The sequence below is a fragment of the Semicossyphus pulcher genome, unplaced genomic scaffold (assembly GCF_022749685.1).
Source record: "Semicossyphus pulcher isolate SPU_LCO1_2020_fin unplaced genomic scaffold, fSemPul1.0.p SCAF_4, whole genome shotgun sequence".
NCBI classification, from domain to species: Eukaryota; Metazoa; Chordata; class Actinopteri; order Labriformes; family Labridae; genus Semicossyphus; species Semicossyphus pulcher.
Window position 1 is genome coordinate 17,992,009 of NW_027211715.1, and position 17,160 is coordinate 18,009,168.

The 17,160-nt window shown below is 41.9% G+C and overlaps 1 protein-coding gene across 1 annotated transcript in view; it reads right to left on the reverse strand.

Annotated features, from left to right (window-relative positions):
• Positions 1-17,160, reverse strand: part of faf1 (Fas (TNFRSF6) associated factor 1) — a 61,733-nt gene that overhangs the window by 24,724 nt on the left and 19,849 nt on the right. The window contains exons 8-12 of the mRNA XM_069679899.1: positions 15,420-15,506; positions 6,672-6,767; positions 6,425-6,548; positions 6,234-6,297; positions 6,040-6,121 (exon numbers count right to left, since the gene is read on the reverse strand). Coding sequence (XP_069536000.1) covers positions 6,040-6,121; positions 6,234-6,297; positions 6,425-6,548; positions 6,672-6,767; positions 15,420-15,506 — 453 coding nt within the window. The remainder of the gene's footprint in view (positions 1-6,039; positions 6,122-6,233; positions 6,298-6,424; positions 6,549-6,671; positions 6,768-15,419; positions 15,507-17,160) is intronic.

Genomic DNA, 17,160 nt, shown 5'->3' on the forward strand with positions numbered 1-17,160 from the left:
AAAACAAACACACCCACAAACATAAAAGGTTCCAGGGGACAATGTTGGAAATAATGCTCTCTAAATTACATGTCACTTCTCTCGCTATAAAAGAACAAATAAGAAAAACTCTCTCAGTCTCCGCAGAGTGCATTTTTAACCATGGCTATGAAGGGGGAGTCAAGAGGTCCGTTTCTCAGGAGCAGTAATCTAGGCTACGTACGCCAAAAAGCAAAAAATCTACACAGGGCGTAAAACGTGAGGGGAAGTGAAAGAAGAAGTTGTGCTATACTGTGGCCTGTGTAGAATGGGAATGGGAGAGCACTGCTGTGTTTGCTCAACGATTAGTGCTTTAGAATAATCTCCAGGGCTCCTAGAGAGAAGGGGCTGGGGACTCATTCACTGGGCCGATTCAACGGCCTGAAAAGATTAAACACTCATGCTGAGAAGACAAGCAAATTCAGTCTTGAGAGCGGAATGAGTGTGGAGGGGAGGGAGAGTTTTACAACATAAAAAAACAACAACCTGATACACGCTCAAACACTGACGGCCCAGCACACATGCGCAGAGGCACAAACTTAACAGCGCGGTACGCACAAGCGAAGGACTCCCACACATGCATGCTCAATTAGAGCAAGTGTAAAGACTAATCAAAGTGGGTATTTTGGCTAACTGAACTCCTTCATCTTAGTTAAACTGTCCGTAGCCCTCTGTTCCCTCTCTGCTTTCAAGTTAGGTCTTTTGTGTTGCCTGTCTTAGCAGGGAGGAGCAAATCCCTCAGTTCAGCTAAATTACTAGGTCCAACCTGAGCGAGATAGTGACCCTACAGCCCTTCCTCACACCTGTTCACCTAAATCAGAGCGGGCTTTGTGTGCGGGTGTGTGAGAGAGAGACTACGCAGTGGAACAGTGTTCAGGTTGAGTCGGCTCTGGCTGTTTAATCAGTTTTTCACTTACCATAAAGATTGATAAATCGAGAGTTTAATTGATCGCAACATTTAATAAAAATGACAATCAGTTCAGTCCCAACATGTAATTAATTTTCCTTAACTTCAAATTGTGCCTTTGTTTTATGTGACCTCTGTTCCAGGCAACACAACTTTTTAATCTCAGGGCCGAGAAAAATAGAAAAATGGCTGAAATAAATATTCAAGCTGTGGCTGAAGCTTACTTAAACACTGATTGAATTTAAACAATAATATTAGCCATTTACCTTCTCAGGAGACAAATGAGGCATTTTTGAAATTACACTACAACAATTTCCTGCTTTGATAAAACTGAATTAAAAAACAACATTTAAAGACAAATCATGCACAATGTTAAAACATTCAGAGATAGTGTTTTAAGGGAAAATCAATGATAGGCGACACTAGGGCTCGGCAATATGACATCATTAAAACAATATGAAAATGTCTATCGTATGTGCTTTTCTTTGTCGTCTCTATCGTGAGTCACAAAAGCAGCGGGTGAACTGCTTTACGGCTATTTTTATGTAATTTTGACAACGCATTACGTTCAAATCCTTGTACGTGGGAGTGAACCTGGAGCGAACCATAGAGGGAGGCACTGTTTAATAACACGGACATCAGTGTGCTGTAAAGCAAGCGAAAACGGAAACTCGATTTGATTTTTCAATTATTTAATTCACACATGATTATCCAAAAATAGGCTTTATGTGCTTATTTCATATATACTAATTATTTGATTAACTACCAGAAAACCTGCTGTATCGTGATATATATCGTTATCGAGATATGAAAAATCCTATATTGTGATATTGGTTTTTGGCCCTGGGCGACACAAATACTGAAAAATAAAGCAGGAGGAGGAGATAGATGGAGACCCATTAAACACTTCTAACTGTAGTGTCTGAGTTCACACACTGAAACTACCATCAGACCAATCCTTATGAAGTATTCCTCACGGCTATAGAGGGAAAACATCTTTTATAATGTTTCCAAACCGCAGACTTTAACCAAGCTGGTCCCTCCCCACCAGCCCTTACCTACAATGTGTGACTCTCACACCTTTCAGATTTATGAACCTCATCATGTTTCTTTGATATTTCCTGTCACTGTTCTCCAGCAGAATATTAAAGTGTTGGTACAAACAAATATAATGTGGTAGAATATATATGTAACACTGTCATAGAGTATGGATTCATCTTTGAAAAGGAACCCTAGGGCTCAACTGATGTCTTCTTTCTCACAGAAAGGTAATAATGTGGATGTTATTGGGCTTTCCATCGCATGTACGATTCAACAAAAACAGTGGCGACTGGTGAATGAGACACGGACATTCACCGAGAGAGCACGGAGGACAGAGACCTCCACATAGTGAATGTTCCACAGATGGCGGGCTCAGTCTGGAAAAGCAAACACTTCAAAATGAAGAGCTCAAATGACTCATCTAATGACCATGATCACACAGTGGGAACACACATTCAGATCAATGACCAACCACAGAGGAGGCTCTACATGCCCGGCTGTACAACATATTGCCTCTTTATAACAGAAGCAGCATTACATTTTGAACTCTTTACAAAGTGTAGTTAAATTAATCTGCCTAAACCTTTTGGATATGCAAAGTCCGGATCATCTACTGAAAATCTACTAGGTTAAAAATGTTCACATGTAAGACGCCATCATTCTACTCTACATTGATTTAACTCTAAATTCGTCTACTTGTTCATGTGAGTAAACATTTCAGGTGCAGTAAATAAACCACGACTGAGTTTTGCTTGTGATACGCATCCCTAGATTTGATAGATACGCGTACACCTACATGCCATATGCCGTTCAGATTCGGTGCTTTTTTCCCCTCGACTCTGCGAGGCTATAGCTGGGTTTTAAAGCGGATACTTGGCAGTGATAAATCCCTGATCTCCCCTCTCCAGCAAGGCTATGAATTTTGATGTGTCTTTGTGTGTGGCAGACAGGAGTGGAGAGCGGAGGAGAGCGGGGTTAGAGTGATTAACCACTGCGTTGATGGGGATTTAGTAAGGATCGTGGTTAGTGATGGGTGGCCTATCTCTCCGCGCGTTCTGACTAACCACTGATCCCCAGGAGGGTTCAGCTCAGCTCAGCTCAGCTCTGCAGCCCAAAGCATTTTCATTAAGGATGGATTGAGTCTATCTCAACAGTCCCTCAACACACACCTTCAGAAACACTTCATCAAATGTAGTGTTTTGCTTAGTGATTAGCCTCTCCCAGGCTTTCAGAGAGTGAGACTGATTCCTCTGTTTATAAACCCGCTGAGGAGTCCCCCTTCAGTCAAATCAGCCCTTTTCCAATATCCTCTTAATGAAGTAGGCCTTTTTTTTTACCATGAGGACACAAAAACTAGATTCCTTTTCAAGTGGAAGCAAAGAGCAAAGCGCAAAGAGCAAAGCATAGGACGGATGGGTGGATGGAAGAGGGGACGGGGACATATGCTACTGTGTAATGAAAGCGTCAAAAGCAGCATGTTTTGGCCTGTCGTCTACGACGCTCGTGACAAAACAGGACAAACACACAACAGACCAAAAAGCTTCTGTTTTCATGCTAAATTCTTTGCACATATCCAGCTTCCCTAAAGCCATTCTAACCGCGGCACAGTTGGCAGACTAAATCGAGCTCACCCAGAATAAAACATAATACAGTGAAAATGAAAACTATTTTGCCCCTGCTCTGCGTAGAGCACAGTAGTACAGTACAGAGTGTGCGAACACCAGGGAGACGTCGGCCATATTGTGCTGGCTTAGGAGAGGAGATCAGCTGGGAAGCAGGCGAGACGCCAAGCTTCTCTTTAGGTTTTTTCCATCTCTGTGTATTTCTCACTCTTTCCATCCCTTACACTTAACCTGCAACCTCTCACGCTTTTATTCCTCTCTTTCTTCTCACTCACTCTCTCACAACAGAGTTTCACTTTTTGCCCCCTCCTCTCATTTCAGACCACATTCTCTGTATTTTGCCCCAACCATCCTCTGTTCCCCCCCTCCTCTCTCTCCCTGTTTGTGTGCCTGGTGATCTGAACCCCCCTAACATCTTGCTGTGTCCTCACAGTCTAATAAGGCTGTAATCCACACAAGCTGTCAGTTGATACAAGCATCCTTAAAAGGACAAAAGCCAAAAAACAAGGGGGGAAAGTGGACAGCTAAAAATAAAGGCCTCAGCTGCGAGGGCGAAAATTTGATGAGGGTTTTGATGAAATTATATCAATGTGGCCATAAAGCCTTGTCCATACAGCATGACACAGTGGGTAGACAAACATTAGTAAACACTGTTTGAAAAAGGACTTCAACTTTGGATTCAAAAAATCATCATGCTTACACAACACAAAACGAAAGTCTGCTAAGGTTTTAGAACAAATAGCAATCGTATTTACTCCGTTTGTGGCTTCAGTGTTTCTGTCCATGTTTTGCATATGCTGTGACAATTTTCTAGATTGCTTCTCTTAACACAATTAAGTTGGCTGATAGGTTGTATAAATCAAATCAAATTGCTCATTGGGAGACCTCTGTTATAATACATGCTAAATGGTATTTAACCTAATATGTTCTGCATTGGTGGCAGTGGCAGTAATCATTAATAAATGACTTCAGAGACAACTTATTTTGTTGTTGGTGTTATTTTGTTCGTCGTCCCTTTTCATGTTTAAAAGTAATAATCTCGAAGAGGGCAGGCGGAGCTAGGCGGCTGCTTTTCCGGTCTCTGCAAGTGTTGCGAGTAAACAGTAATCTACTATGGCTGAATAAACAAAGAAAAGGTCGATGACTACAGATACAACTTCAAAAAGAAGTGAAAATCCAAAAGAAAAAGAAACAATTTTGCTCCCGAAATGACCGTTTATTCGCCATAGGTGCCGCCAAAGAGAACGAAACTGAAATCTTCGAGGTTAGCACTTTAAGTCCCTCTGCATCTCAGTATTTGTGTCAGATGTCTCCTGGGACTGCAGGGGTGCAGACATGGAAGGTAACAGCTAGTGGTCAATCAAATATGTGCACCACATATCGCACAAGAATACATCATTGCATTAACAGTATAGGAGCATGCTAACTGAATTGCTCAAAGGCCAATGAGTGGATGAAGAAAACTTTATCCAAGTACCTTCCTGGCTGAAAAAGTCTGTCTCATAAGAGTTTCGTTTGACTAGTGACTAGTTTTTTGGCCTTTTTATGCCTTTATTAACAGAGAGGATAGTGTTGGAGAGAATGGGGGATGACATGCGGCAAAGGGCCAAGGGTAGGAGTCGAAACCGGGGTAGCCGCAGGACTATAGCCTATAGCCTCTGTACATGGGCCGCCGATTTAACAGCTTTAACTTCTTAAAGCATAGATCATTTTCTCATTGGTACCTGTAGCAACACAATACACCAATTGAGGACCTGGCGCTCTTTTAAACACAGTCCTATTTTCCATCAGCTGATGCTAATATTTCAGCCGTAATTCGTTGGCTCATCTTCGATATCAAGAACGAATCATGCAGCTGGACCGCTTAGTACGGACATAAACTAAAATCTTTGACACGGTACCCTGCTCTCTATTATAGTCCATCTTTAAACTGTGTGTGTGTGTTTACACAGAGCTTTTGCAGAACTGACATAATGAACTCCACCTCGCTGGTTCTCAGGACTGGGCAGATCCTTTCTACAATATATTTCAGACTGAAAAAGAGCAGTCGAGGCCTCTACTGAAAATGGTTATAAAAGTGACCATTGTGTCGCGTTTTCCCACCAGCTCAGTAACTTTGGAGAGTATATGAGAAAGGCAGTATTCTCCCTTGATAGATAGAGAATGAATAATATCCTGCTCAGTCCATGTCCCTCATCTGTGTTGTCTTAAGCAATGAAAGCTGCTTAAGGAGAAATGTAGCGGCTGAACTACACCAAGCGGGGGTTGATATCAGTGCTACAGGACAAGTCAACACTGGTAACATTAGTACCTCGTGTCCAACACAGTCAAAATTAAAAATGTTTGAAATATAACAAGACAAAGAAAAACAGGATTTAGTTACCTATTACAGTATCTCAATGAATTACAAACATTCCTATGAGGCTCCAGACCGTCAATCAGATTACTTACATCTCTGGCTTTGCCATAGAAGGCTTCTTGAGACGCTGCCTCCAAAGACCCAATGAAGAACATTGGATGGGCTTCTCCATACCTATAGACACATAGAAGAGACAGACAGTATTTAAATACACTGTTGCATGCAAGCCATGTTTAATATCAAAGTACTTTGAGTCATAATACGAAGCATGTGATGCTGAGCTCACCTTGAAGAAAATTCGGCAGTAAAGTGCAGTAAGGCATCAGCTTCGTTCTCACTATTCTCTGGCACTGCAGGGGGACAACAATCATTTTTTTAGTCGAGCTTTGGATGCTTGTTATAAGCGCTAAATACAAGACGTGGAGCTCCAACAAAGAGCTGTGATCAAACTTTATAACGGTGCTATGCTAGACGTACTCATGGGTGATTTCCGACAGGTAGAGGAGCCCATTCCAAACATCTCTGAGTCGTCCACACCAAACTCTGACGCGTCCTCGAAATCATCTCCCTCGCTGTCGCTGACCATATGGACATCTGCACACTGTAGAAAGAAATGATTTATTCATTTAAAGACTAATTTCAACAAAACAAATTAACAGAAGCATTTCGTTACCATGTTTTATGAGTTAGCATGTCTATAAAGCGTTTATATGTGTGTGTATACCTCTTCTGTAGGCTCCTGGGAGTTGGCTGGTGAGGACCGTCGACAAACACTGAGGTGATGGCAAGGATAGCTGATTCCAGAGACAGCTAGCGTCATCTACAAAGATAAAACACAACAAAAGAACAAATAAGTCTTGTGTTTAAAGCAAAGCTGACCAGAGGTGTGAAATCTTAGATCATGTGTGATTGGATTAGAAGTTAAATTGAGTCCTATCCCATCACCACTGAACTTTGTTTATCTTATTTTGGACTAGCTTTCTCCAGGCTGTATCATAGCCTGTATCATGGGGTTCTTTATGGATGTCAAACACAAGCTTCCTCATCTTCCAAATTAGGCGAAAAACTGATGAGGTTTCTGTACACCTGCAGTGGCTGTTAGTGTGATGGTGGTTTTGTAGTAAGCGAACACCTGACTAATGAGCTACCAAATCCAAAGCCAGGACTGAAAATGTCAACGTTCAGCAGGGACTCATTACAGCTGGTGTCTCGTGGCTAAGACCCCAAGAGACATCAAGAATACAGGTATGACTCTGGCAGGATGTACTGTCAGAATATCGCTTTTATAAAGCTGTGTGCAACCAAACACTAACATTGTGAAAAACAAAGTGTAAAACCCAGATGTAGTACTTTTCTGGGAGAGTGAACGTCTAAACAACGGGGCTGCGGCAGGGCAGGCAGGCTCGGTGTGATAAGGGGCAGAGAAGCTGCTCGTCCCCCGCAGAGATCCTGTGATCTGCTCCATTGTCAGGTGCTAAGACACACAAAGAGCAGCTGGACACGGTTGAATCAGGAGACGATTACATGCAACGCCAATTGAGTCTGAAAAGAGCTACACGGACTGCAGGGAGTTTCTCTGTGTGTGTGTCTTTTAAATAGAGTGGTTCCTCGTGCTGGCCTCAGCTTCTATAGCGGGAGAGAACAGTGTAGCCACTAGACCTTGTCAGCAACATGGACTTACTAGCGAGTAATGCTGCGTACCTGGCACTGATAAGAACCTAAATATCTGGTGTCTATTGTGTTCCATCTTTTTACCGCATCTTATCTGTTAGAAAGTAAGTAAGCTGAAGTAAATAGACAAAGACATTTGAACGAAAACATTTGGACAGTTGTGGCTGAACAACATGAATGACTAGCTGCACTTTGATCCACTTTATAACTTTGGTGGTATGAGACCATATTAACATCCAGATCCAGTCATGTTTTAAGACATATAAAATGCTCTGTTTGAATTAATAAATTGTGTCTGGTATGTTTTGTTCTGCTAAATATGTTTAATTACCTTGAAAAAAAGGGCATCTCCTCTTTCTCCCTCATTAAAAAGTCCTGAATCTGCATAGTCCCTGCCCACTATGTACTACGTTTCTTCTTTCATGAAAATTACAGCCGAAAACAAAACACGTCTCTGCCATGGTTTAGTGGCAACTTGTTGAAACTTAGCTAGCTTGAAATTTCAGTAGTAGTAAGGTTAACATTAGCATTCAGCAGTGAGTTTGCAAAAATTACAATGACGGTTACAGCTGACGCATGCATCGCTGAAGTGGTTGCCATAGGTTGCACATAATGATATGCATAGTGTCACCCCGCACATTAACGGGATTGGCTCCTTAGGTTTGTGACGTCTCAAACCTGCCAATCTGAAAATGTGTTGTTCAGCCTGACCTTGGTACACAGCAGTTTAAACTGCTTATGTTGTCCCTGATATGTCTTGTAGCACATGAAAAACAGCACATTGAGATGTTTACAAGGTTAAACACTTGATTTTCACTGGAGGGGGTCTTTATGCATTTTAAAATTCTATTAGCAGGACTGCTAATAATGCCGTAATATTGAATTTTTTTTTGGCAAAACTGTGATCACAGATTTACTTAAGTAGTATGGTGTATCCATAAACAGTTTCTTAATAGGTTTATATTAAGGATGCACGATATTATCGGCATCTGCAGATTATTGCTTGCAAATGAAATATTGGCTTATGTCACTTTCCTGCCAATATTTTCTGCCGATATTTTCCGCCGATAAAATAACGCTTTAATTATGCCTAAATGCATTTAGAATCGATGATTCCCTAAAAAAATAGAAAGAAAATACAAATAAATATGCCTTTTTGTAAATAAACTAAGTTTAAGTAGTTTTCTTATATTGCCCAGTAAATGTGTACATTTTACATTTTACTGTACAATAAGAGTAGGCATGATATCAGTTCCTCTACAGGGGAGACTTGGTGTTCTCTGCAATTAGGTGGAAAAAAACATGTGCCTAATATATCGGTATCGAAATAGGCAATCGGCAAAATGGGTTGGGAAATATCTGCATATCGGATATCGGCAAAAAATCCAATATCGTGCATCCCCAGTTTATATCTTTAATGTAATGGAGGTTTTTATTCATAAGGCCAACCCCTTGGTGCCACCATTTTTGCCCCTTTAATGTGGTTATTCATGCATATACTTTAGATCTTAAATTATAAATTGTTCTGTAGGATACCCATAAGAGCAACAACCACTCTTTCAAGGTACTGATTATGACATAAACCACTGTGTCTTAAGTTCCCACCATCTCAGTAACCAAGTAGAAGATATGAGAAAGGCAGTATCTCCCCTGAGAGTTCAAGAATGAATAATATCCTGATGAGTATTCCTCCTCCATGTTGTCTTAAGCAAAGAAAACTACTCATAAAAAAAGCGGTGGCTAGACTGCCATGCAATGTTGAAACAACACAATCCAAGAATGACATCAGCGCTAAAGGGACAAGTCAACAATGAAACAAATTATAGATAAATCTGAAAAATGTGACTTTTGTTTTTCATTGTATTAACACCTTTTCCCACAGGGCCTCAAACATTAAGTCAGCCGAGACACAGTAACAGATGTGCACGCAGATATAAGAGAAGAAACAGATTGTGTTTCTTGTGTATTGCCAATTATTTAGGAGAGTACTCTTGACAATGAGAAGTGTGTAAAAGTCACAGCAAGGACAGCTGAGTATCCCTGGAACACCTACGAAGAACACTTAAGTGAATTGCCTCGTCGTTGCTCGTGTAACTTAACTCTAAGTAATTTAGTAGTCTGGTTCTGTTTATTAGATCATTGTGTTATTCATATTTTTCCAGTGAACTAAACAAAGTGATGGAACAAAAAAAAAAGTAAAGTAAGTTATCAGCTCTTTTTGTTAAATGAAAAGAAAAGAATACGCCTATGGCCATTTGGGACACGATGGCTGCCAGGCCTGAGATTTGAATTAGCGCTCAGAGAGAGTTGTAGGTATTGAGACAGACAAAGACATACGGGGTTTGCGCCTGAGGGATGTGAAGGCATGGCCCCAAGTCTATTCTGCCTGTTCCCCAATCGAGTGGCAATCAAACGTGAGAATCTTAACAGCGGCTGCCGAGAGGATCCCCATAAACCCTTTACCCCCAGTACTCACAATGAGAGGCTTTGGTCTGAGGGCCTAATAAGTGTATAAATAAAGTTGATCACTTCCCCTGTCAAAGACAGCCTGGAGGGTTTGTTCTGACATGGATGCAAGGAGGGGAGGTGAAAAGGGAAAAAAATGAGTTGAGTGCCTCTCAATCCTCTTCCTCGCTTTGACCCGATGGCTTCTTCTGATGTTGAGGTACACAAGTGCAACTTGGCGGCTCAGTGGTAAAACGTGGAAACAAGGCTGAAGCGCCGCAGGGCACGGGGGGTAGGGGGACGAGGTTAACCCCCCCAAATGACCCTCTCCCACATCTCCACACAAAGGAACTGGCTCCTCTTTTTTGGATTCTTTTAATTAACACTTGCATTGAGGCTCTAAGCATTCAGGGGCCGATACAGGGAAAGAATTTTCCCTCTCCCGTACCCCCCTCCCTCCCCTCTTCAACCCTTTCTTCCCTTCTCTACTCTTCTTTCTCTCCCTTCATTCTTTCTGTGTTTCATTTTTTTCTTTTCTAGTGTAGGCAGTGTTTGGATTAGGTGTCTGGCTGTGAGTGTGAGATAATTACTACTGACAGCTGCACTGAAGGCAACCACAACCACAGTTCCACCTTAGTCCACTTTCTCTTTGATGGAGGGAGGGAAGAACAGCGAGACAAGTGGGGAGGAGTGGACATTAAGGGAAGAGGTGATGCATCGAGGATGCAGTATTTGTGAGAAATGCGCTAACATGAGAAAAAATAATACCTGACAGAGGGAAGAAAGGCAAAAGAGGACGGACCCCACCCTTTACACCTGTTGGTTTCCCTGTTTCAGCCTCCTCTGCGCCATGCTGGACATTCATCTCACCTTATTATCTGGGGTCCTGCACAGTGTTTGTACGTAAAGACACATACAAATGCAGAGCTATAGACAATTATCTCTCAACACTGACAGGGGGTCTGAAAGATGTTAAACAGGAGGAACAGCCCTCTCTTTTCAGATAAAGTCACATAAAAAAAGAGAGTGAAATTTGAGCTTCACAGAAAGCATAAAAACAGCTAGAAGAGATAGAAAATGAGACAGACAATGAGACTAACTTGAATGTCACCTGGATGCTGCCATTCGCACAAGGGAGGGGGGCTCTGCCTGAGCTTACTGCTGAGCCCTGTTGCCATAGAAACCACCTGGCCCCCCTAAATAAACCCTCGGTTTCATAGGCCCCTATCAGGTACAGGAGGATTGCATTAATGCCAGCTGGGAAATGGAGGGAGGTGCTGGCCTACAAGGCAAGGCACCTCAGAGGCTCGGCAGCATTAATACATTAGCAAACACCATGAAACACTGCATAAATGTCAGCAATTACTGGCTAGAAGGAAGGATGGGCGCTGGTGGGGGTTGAAGAGATGAGGGGATGTAATAAGGACGTCCAACTGGCTGTCAATCACTCCAACAGGTGTGGAGGAAAGACTGCCAATCAAAACAGCTCCAATGAGATGAGGCCTGTCTGGAAAGTCTCGCTGCTGCGTTGTTTAAGGGAAGAAGAGAAGGAGAAGGAGGAAGCAGGGGAGGAGGATCAATCAGCGTATTTCAAACAGCACAGGAAGTTAACGTCCCATTAGCCTCTAATATCAACTGTTGCCAAGACCTCTGTCATCATCCTCAGCACTGTTCTGAACAGCTCGGCCAAAGCCACAGAGATCAGGAAGAAGTTGAAGGCAGAGCTAGTTTATGGTTTTACCAAGGGACGCTGGAGTATTTGTTTTAAGTGCACTATTTTCTTGACTTTTCCAGTGTTATGAAGATTGTCGATAGAGTTTTTAATAACACTTTGAGAGACACTGGAGTCTTTGCAACAAAAAATAATAAATGAAAACTGAGACTCTTGGAAATACCCTGGTCAACACAACCTGCCTCCGAGAAATGAGCATCAACATACATTGCCAATGCTTCAGCTTCACTTCCTTGACCTCCCTTGGTCTAACACTTCATACAATAACACAGTACACTTAACAAACTGACCTGTTGTTCAGTGCTACATGAGCATTATCCCTTTAGATCCAATTTCAACTCTCCATAAGGCCTTGAGCACAATAAACAATGAGACACATTGAGTGGACAGTATCCGGGGGGGTGACGTGACACATAACGACTAGTTTCCCTGAAAGGTGAGATTTTCTCTCTGGCAAACTCATTACAGACACTAACACAACAACACACAAACAAACAATGCCACCACTCATATGTCTTTCTCAGGACACAAGTGACAGTTAAAACAGATACTGTGAACTAGTCGGTCGATAAGACAAACTATAATGGGATAAATAACTGCTTCTTGTTCTTACACTGTAAACCGTCTAATGCAGAAATTGTATTGCACCAAATTGTCTTAAAACTGAACAAGGAAGTACCACAACATCTGCTACAGAATGCGTGTTACACTTAACTACACTGGTACTGTCACAGTTAGTGTGGGGTAACGCTAAAAAATACAGTTCCGAGGCAAGGCCCCGGGTTTGAAACCGACCCTCTGCTCTTTGCTGCATGTCATTCCCAACTCACTTCACGTATTTCAGATTCTATGCACTGTTCTATCAATAAAGGCAAAGACGAAAACAGTAATCTACAGAACAGGAAAAAAATACAGCAGCTCCTATTTCGATAAAAACTTTAAGACAGAAATCTGTTTCTATTTCAAGATATAATCCCCAAGTTCTTCTTCAAGAAGGTCTCGTTCTATTTGGCAGCACCTAATTGCGATCAAAGGAATTTGCAAGCTAACCAGACGTCCGCGGTTGGCTCCCGATGTCATGGTTGTATCTGTGGATTTTCCTCGCTGACGGTCGCTTTCCTTTTTATACTGTTTGCCTTCATCTGAGCGTCAGATTTGTTTCTTTTTCTTTGGATTTTCACTTAATTTTGATAACCATTTTTTGGTTACCTTATTTGGCGATAGAAAGTGACTTAACAGGCATTTACTTACATGAAATTCGATTATACCTTTAAATAAAATGCAGCACAATATTTAGAAAAGATCAAAATATACATATATGACCCCAAAAAAAGAAGATGACAAATAATTTGACCAAGCATTCACTGGCTGTTTTGAATTAAATGTTTTTAAATTTTGGTGCTACAGTTGATGCCGATCAGGTGTGCACTATAAGTAAAGCACATTGGCAAACACACAAATGCAAATATGGAAAACAAAACACACACAAATGTAAATGTAAGCAGGCAAACACAGTTATATCACACACTTATAGCCAAAGCAGAGTTAAGTAGTAATCGATTCGGCTGCGAGCGGGCTAGTGTGCAGAGCTAAACGTAATCTGGGGCCTCTGGCTGCCATGTTTATTGGCCCAAACCCCGGGAGATGAGACTGGGCTAATGAGGTAGACACTAACACTGGCTCCCTACCCGCCTGCTAGGCCGGCCAAGGCCTGGGCTTTCTCTGTTAATACCTTCAGACGTTTCAATAAGAGGGCTGCGGCTAGAGCAGAGGCCATTATTACACTTCTGTCTCTGTGCTTTTTAATATCTCCTCATCCAGGAAACACAGACGCTGCAGATGTGCGTTAGCCAGGTGCCAAGCGGGTCTATGATGCCACAATGAGCTGCAATCTATTCATGATCCCCGGCCATCATATCACAGATTCCTAGGGACGAGCTTAGCTGCAGTGGCTGAGGTTCTAGTGTGCTTTGCTGGATTGTAGTGATGAGGCGAAAAACACGTGGTAACTACGAACATCAACTTTCAAAATGCATTTTTCAGATGTTTTGAAATGGTTGTTTTTATTGCTAAAATAATCATGAATAATTTTAAATCATACAATTATGTATTGTAGATTTTTTTGAATATTCCTAATAGTTGCAAATTATTTCTGATTATCAAAGGAAAATATTTATTATTAAAAATGTATTATATATTTTATTTATATCTTATTGAAAATGAATAAAGCTTCATTATCTTGTAAATATTTTGTTGATCAGTATCCTAAAAATATGACAAAATTAAGTCCGTTTTCATGGTTTTTGGGGGAATTTATTCCAAAGTAATAAAATAAAGTAATTTATTTGATCACTAAAGATCCTTATTTAACCTTCTACATCTGGACACCAACATCCTGAACACAGTTTAAAAGAACCCTGTGGTTTGCTCTCTTCCTCTGTTCCAAACTGATTCGGACCTCGGTGCTGGGCTCATGTACTGTAGCACCAAATGACTTGTCATTGGGAAGCCAGCCCACACTGTGCTCTCTGAACCAACCACTTGTATTTCTGTTGCAACCCCAGCCCCTTTACTGATCACATAACTGGATGTCTTCAAAGATAATGCAAACAATGACAAATCTGTATCATAGCAGTACGGTTTGTTTGGCGGTTACCGGCTTTACAATTGCCTGCTCTGAGCTGTAATAGAACAAAATAAAGCAAACAGTTTTCTGTCCTGAAAGGATGCATAACCTTTTGTCCTTTGCCCTTTTAGGAACGTTAATGGTGTAATGTATTTGCTTTCACTGTTAATCTCTAAAGCTTCGCTTCAAGTCATAAAACAGGTGCAGTTGATGTTCATTCACTCAGGTTTTGAAACGTGAATAATGAGTGACATGTAAAATACACTGTATCCACCAAACAGGTTATCCTTACCAATCACAAATGTGCGCTTCCACTTCCACAACAAATAATAAATATAGTGTTGTTGCTACAGTAGAGACTGTTCTGATATATAATACTTGGGAAAAAATGAAACAAAGTCAACAGCAATACTCCAAACCAAACATCAATCACATAGATCTAAAAGGAAAACGTTAGCCCGGGGTTAACGCAAGAATGTGTGCACAACAGCTCCTCGGTGTAGACCCATCCCATACGATTAGCATGGGAACACATATGCTGTCAAAGAAGGGGTGAGACAAAAGGGGTCAGAGGTTCTTCAAGGTTCTGTATGAGGGCGGCCTCTGATCAGCTTGACTGTGTGCAGGGTGAATGGCTGGGAAGAGCAACCCTGGGACAGGAGAGGTCAGCGGGACTCAATGATGTGAGATTTAATGTCCACAGATAGAGGACGCAGGACGGGGACCGTCTTTGACATCTTAATTAGCTTCAACATCTTACTCTCATGCTTCTGACAGATGGTTTTAGGATGGAAGTGTGGAACAGTTTCTAAAGCGATTAGCAAGTATTTAATAATGTTAATTGCTAGTCTCTGAACTTTATTTTGTGCTTGCCTAAAAAATCAGTAAGGGTAACGTGTAGGCAGCTTTCACAGCACACAGAGAGGTGGAGATAGATAAAAAGCCTCTGTAACAAGTGTAAAAAATGTATTGTGTTTTTTAATGGCTGTGTTTCTTACAGAGTCATCAGATGCTGAGGCTGGCCATCCCTCCCACTGTTGATGCCGGACTGGGATGTTGGTCAAGTCTGAAATGTTCCTCTTCACCTGGGCACATAAGGAGATAAAACTATTAGTACAAAGTAAAAGGAATAAAAACAGATTAAAAAATAATGCAGACACTTCAACAATAAATCTATAAATTGCTATTCCGTTCTGTCTTGCTGTCATTTTTAAGAAACACTTAAACAAAAAAAATTGTATCTAATTTAAAAGTAACTACAAAGTAACAACGGCTACATCAAAGTGTCCATTCAGCTGCATGAGGAAGAAGTGGGATGGAGGCAGAGAAGGAAGAAGATAAATCAAAAGGAGAGAGGAGGAGAAAAAATTAAAAAAAAGACAGCCAGTGTTATCTGCATTCTTCAGATGCCACAGCTAATGCCCAGCAACAACAGCCCCACGCTCTGAAATGAACAGTATTTCTCTTTTCCCATTCATGCGCGGACGCTGTATCTGCATCACTTAATAACATTCCGTGCTTTTAAACAGTTAGCAGCCAGCAGCGTCTGTCCCAGCGAGCGCCACGTTACACCGTCCAGTGAGTTGTTGGTTTAAAGCCCTAACGCCAGCCTGATGTGCGCCAGCCGATGGTGATCAAAGCCTCGTCGGCGTCTGAGCGCTGGCGGCCGTGGATTCTGGTGCATTTGTTTAGCAGAATCCTGCCCTTCAGGCCCCGCGGGGCTGGACACTGATGCTGAGAAAACTGTCAATTGTGGAGCAAAGATCCGTCCACACACAGGTCAAATCCTGTCTTTTTAGAAAGCATTGAAGAGAGATGGATCCTTGGGCATATGCAGGGCTGCTGGTCACGGAGGTGGAAACTTAAAGAATGCTACAAACACAAAGTCAAAGCCAATGTCAGGCAAAGCAGGAAAGCAGCTACAAAACACTGAACCACCAAGACTGCGGGGGCAGAAGACTTTTCGTGGGCACTTTCACCTTAAAACTGAAATATTAACACGCTCTGCATCTGTATGTACTTGTTTGGGTGTCTTATAGCACAAACACTATTATATTTAAATAAGATTTCATACATTTTCAAAGCAACAGTAAATACTTTAAGTCATCAATCTCTCAAAGAAATTATATTTTATTTGTGCTGGGCCTGGCACACCAAAGCAATTTGCAGTACAAACAAGCTGAGAAAAAAAGAAAAGAACAATAATAAATGAGTGGCACAGTCCATCCTTTGTCTTCCTATCGTAAATCCCACAGCACACTGCTCGGCGCCTATCCTTATGATGAGAAGCTATGGCCAGGATAGCAGCCTGGGGTCAGAGCGGGTGGCCAGTGTTATTACAGAGTGTAATATCTATGTTTGACCAGCCGGACTACAGGGATTTGACTGACCGGCTGGCCGGCCGATGAATAGAGGGGAAAAGGGAGGAAAGAAGAGGCATAAACACTAGTAATGAAGAGGCTGCAGTCACAGGTTAAAGCAGCATCAGAGAAACAACAAACTAACGCCCACCACAGAGAGAATGAAGGTGAGAGGTGGAGGAGGAGGAGGAGAGGGGAGGCAGACAGTGAAAGGCACCTGGCAAAGGACAACCTGATCTCACCGCAGAAAGAAAACACAGCTACACAGCAGACCTGCCCACCTGAAACTACACCAGCAGACTGTGCAGGCAGTGAGTCACGCAGGCCTTCTCTGACCACATGAAAAGTAAGCGTTCAATCAGAATCTATTCTGCCGTAT